Raw genomic sequence first — 1,979 nt, forward strand, 5'->3', positions numbered from 1 at the left:
GGTGTCCTCTCGAGGGTCAAGTTCTGCTAGGGACAATACTTCGTTTGTACTGTGAATTGCCTTTGTTGATATTTTTGTCTTGTGTCCGATCTCTTTAGGCTTGCATTGTAGCATTGCCGAGCTTGTTGACGCTCTGAGTGGAGTGTTGCTATCTTGCCATCCTGTCACTGAAATTTAACACATAAATAAAAGGTGGATACTAGTATACTATTGCCCTAAACATGTTCAAAGCAGGTCTTCCGAGAATAATATTGTAAGGACTGGGGAAATCAACTATAAGATATTGTATGTCTATAGTTCGTGATAATGGGGTGTCTCCCATCATTGTCTTTAGCCATATGTAACCTTTAATCGGGATCCTTTCTCCAGAGAATCCTACTAGTTCTCCGGATGAGGGTTGCATGAGTTTTTCGGATAACTTCATTTTTAGAAAAGTATAATAGAAAAGAACATCTGCACTACTACCTGGGTCCAAAAGGACTTTTCTTACCAATAGTTTGCCTGTTTGGATGGAGATTACTACTGGATCGTCTAAGTTCGGAGTGGCCGAGGATATATCTGCCTGAATGAAAGTGATTTTGAGGTCGGATGTATCTTTGTCGCTTTGTGGTACTGTTCCTTCGATTGCCAGCATCACGCGGTAGCTTCGTTTTCACGCCGAGATTGTTTCACCTCCCCCGGCGAATCCTCCAGATATGCAGTTTATGATTTCCTTTGGTGGAGTAGTGTTTGGCCATTTATTGTCTTCCTTGCTTCCCGATGTTTGTTGGCGTTCTTCTCGGTCCCGACCATTTTCTTTATGCTTTCTTCCCTCGATGTATTCGTCCAAGAGGCCTTGCCGAGCTAATCTTTCCAACAAGTCTTTTGGTATCACACATTCGTCAGTCGTGTGCCCATATCTCTGATGAAAGGCACAATGTTTGTTTCTGTCTACAAATCGTTGATCCTGGTAACTCCCTGCCTGAGCTGGAGGCTTTATAATTTTGGCGTTGAGAATTTCTTTGATTATGTTTTCTCTCTTTGTGTTGAATCTGGTATAATTGTCGGATTTTGGAGTGAGCTTGAATGGCTTTCTTGCTTCTTTATTATTTGTCAACCTTATGGTTCTGTCTTCCTCCTTCCTTGGTTGCTTTCTTTCTATTCTTTTGGCTTCACGGAGCTCTTCGATCTCCATCTGTCCAGCCGCCCTTTCTCGGAATTCCTCTAATGTCTTTGGCTTGGTGACCGCGATCGTTTCCCAGAACTTACCGGGTCGAAGGCCTGCCTTAAGAGTGTGTAGGTGGACTGCAGGGTCCAGATTTGGTATCTCTATGGTTGGTTCAGCGAATCTAGTCATGTAGTCTTTTATGCTTTCTTGTGGACCTTGGCGGATTGTACCGAGGTAATCTGATCCGTGCACGTATATCTGCACAGTTGCAAAGTAGTCGATGAAAGACCTCGCCAGCTCTTCAAATGAAGAAATTGACCCTGCAGATAGTTTAGAAAACCAAAGTAGTGCAGCTCCGTCAAGGTAAGTATGAAAAGCTCTGCAAAGAACAAGCTCATTGTTAGCGCTGTTAAAAAACATCATGGATTGAAACTTTTTAATATGAGCCCGGGGGTCACCAATCTCCTTATATGGCTCGAGCGAGGAAGGCATCATGAAGTTTTTTGGCATCTGGTAGTTGGTGATTTCCTCAGAGAACAGGTTGTCCAAGGTCAGCTTCTCCTTTGGTGGGTTGATATTTAATGGGTCTGTGCTGCCTTGGGCTGGGCCTTTGGAGCTACCTTCCTCTCTTTTACCAGTACTATTTTGGGTGGAAAGCTTGGCAAGCCTTTAAACTTCTGCTTGTAGCTCGGCCATCTAGGCCATAAGTTCGGCTTGAGTGAGCTGATGAACTCTGTTATCGGCCATGCTGGAAGGTTGAGAACCCCTGCACAAAAGAAAAAGACAAAGCGCAATGTGGGAGAAATAGTGGGGTTAGATTAACTCTAACGGG

The 1,979-nt window shown here is 44.0% G+C and overlaps 1 protein-coding gene across 1 annotated transcript; it reads right to left on the reverse strand.

Annotated features, from left to right (window-relative positions):
- Nucleotides 1-652: 652 nt before the first annotated feature.
- LOC112733507 (uncharacterized) lies at nt 653-1,657 on the reverse strand. Its single transcript, XM_025782477.1, has one exon. The coding sequence runs from the start codon at nt 1,655-1,657 to the stop codon at nt 653-655; it is 1,005 nt and encodes a 334-aa protein (XP_025638262.1).
- Between the last annotated feature and the right edge of the window lie 322 nt (nt 1,658-1,979).

The sequence above is a fragment of the Arachis hypogaea genome, chromosome 13 (assembly GCF_003086295.3).
Source record: "Arachis hypogaea cultivar Tifrunner chromosome 13, arahy.Tifrunner.gnm2.J5K5, whole genome shotgun sequence".
NCBI lineage: Eukaryota > Viridiplantae > Streptophyta > Magnoliopsida > Fabales > Fabaceae > Arachis > Arachis hypogaea.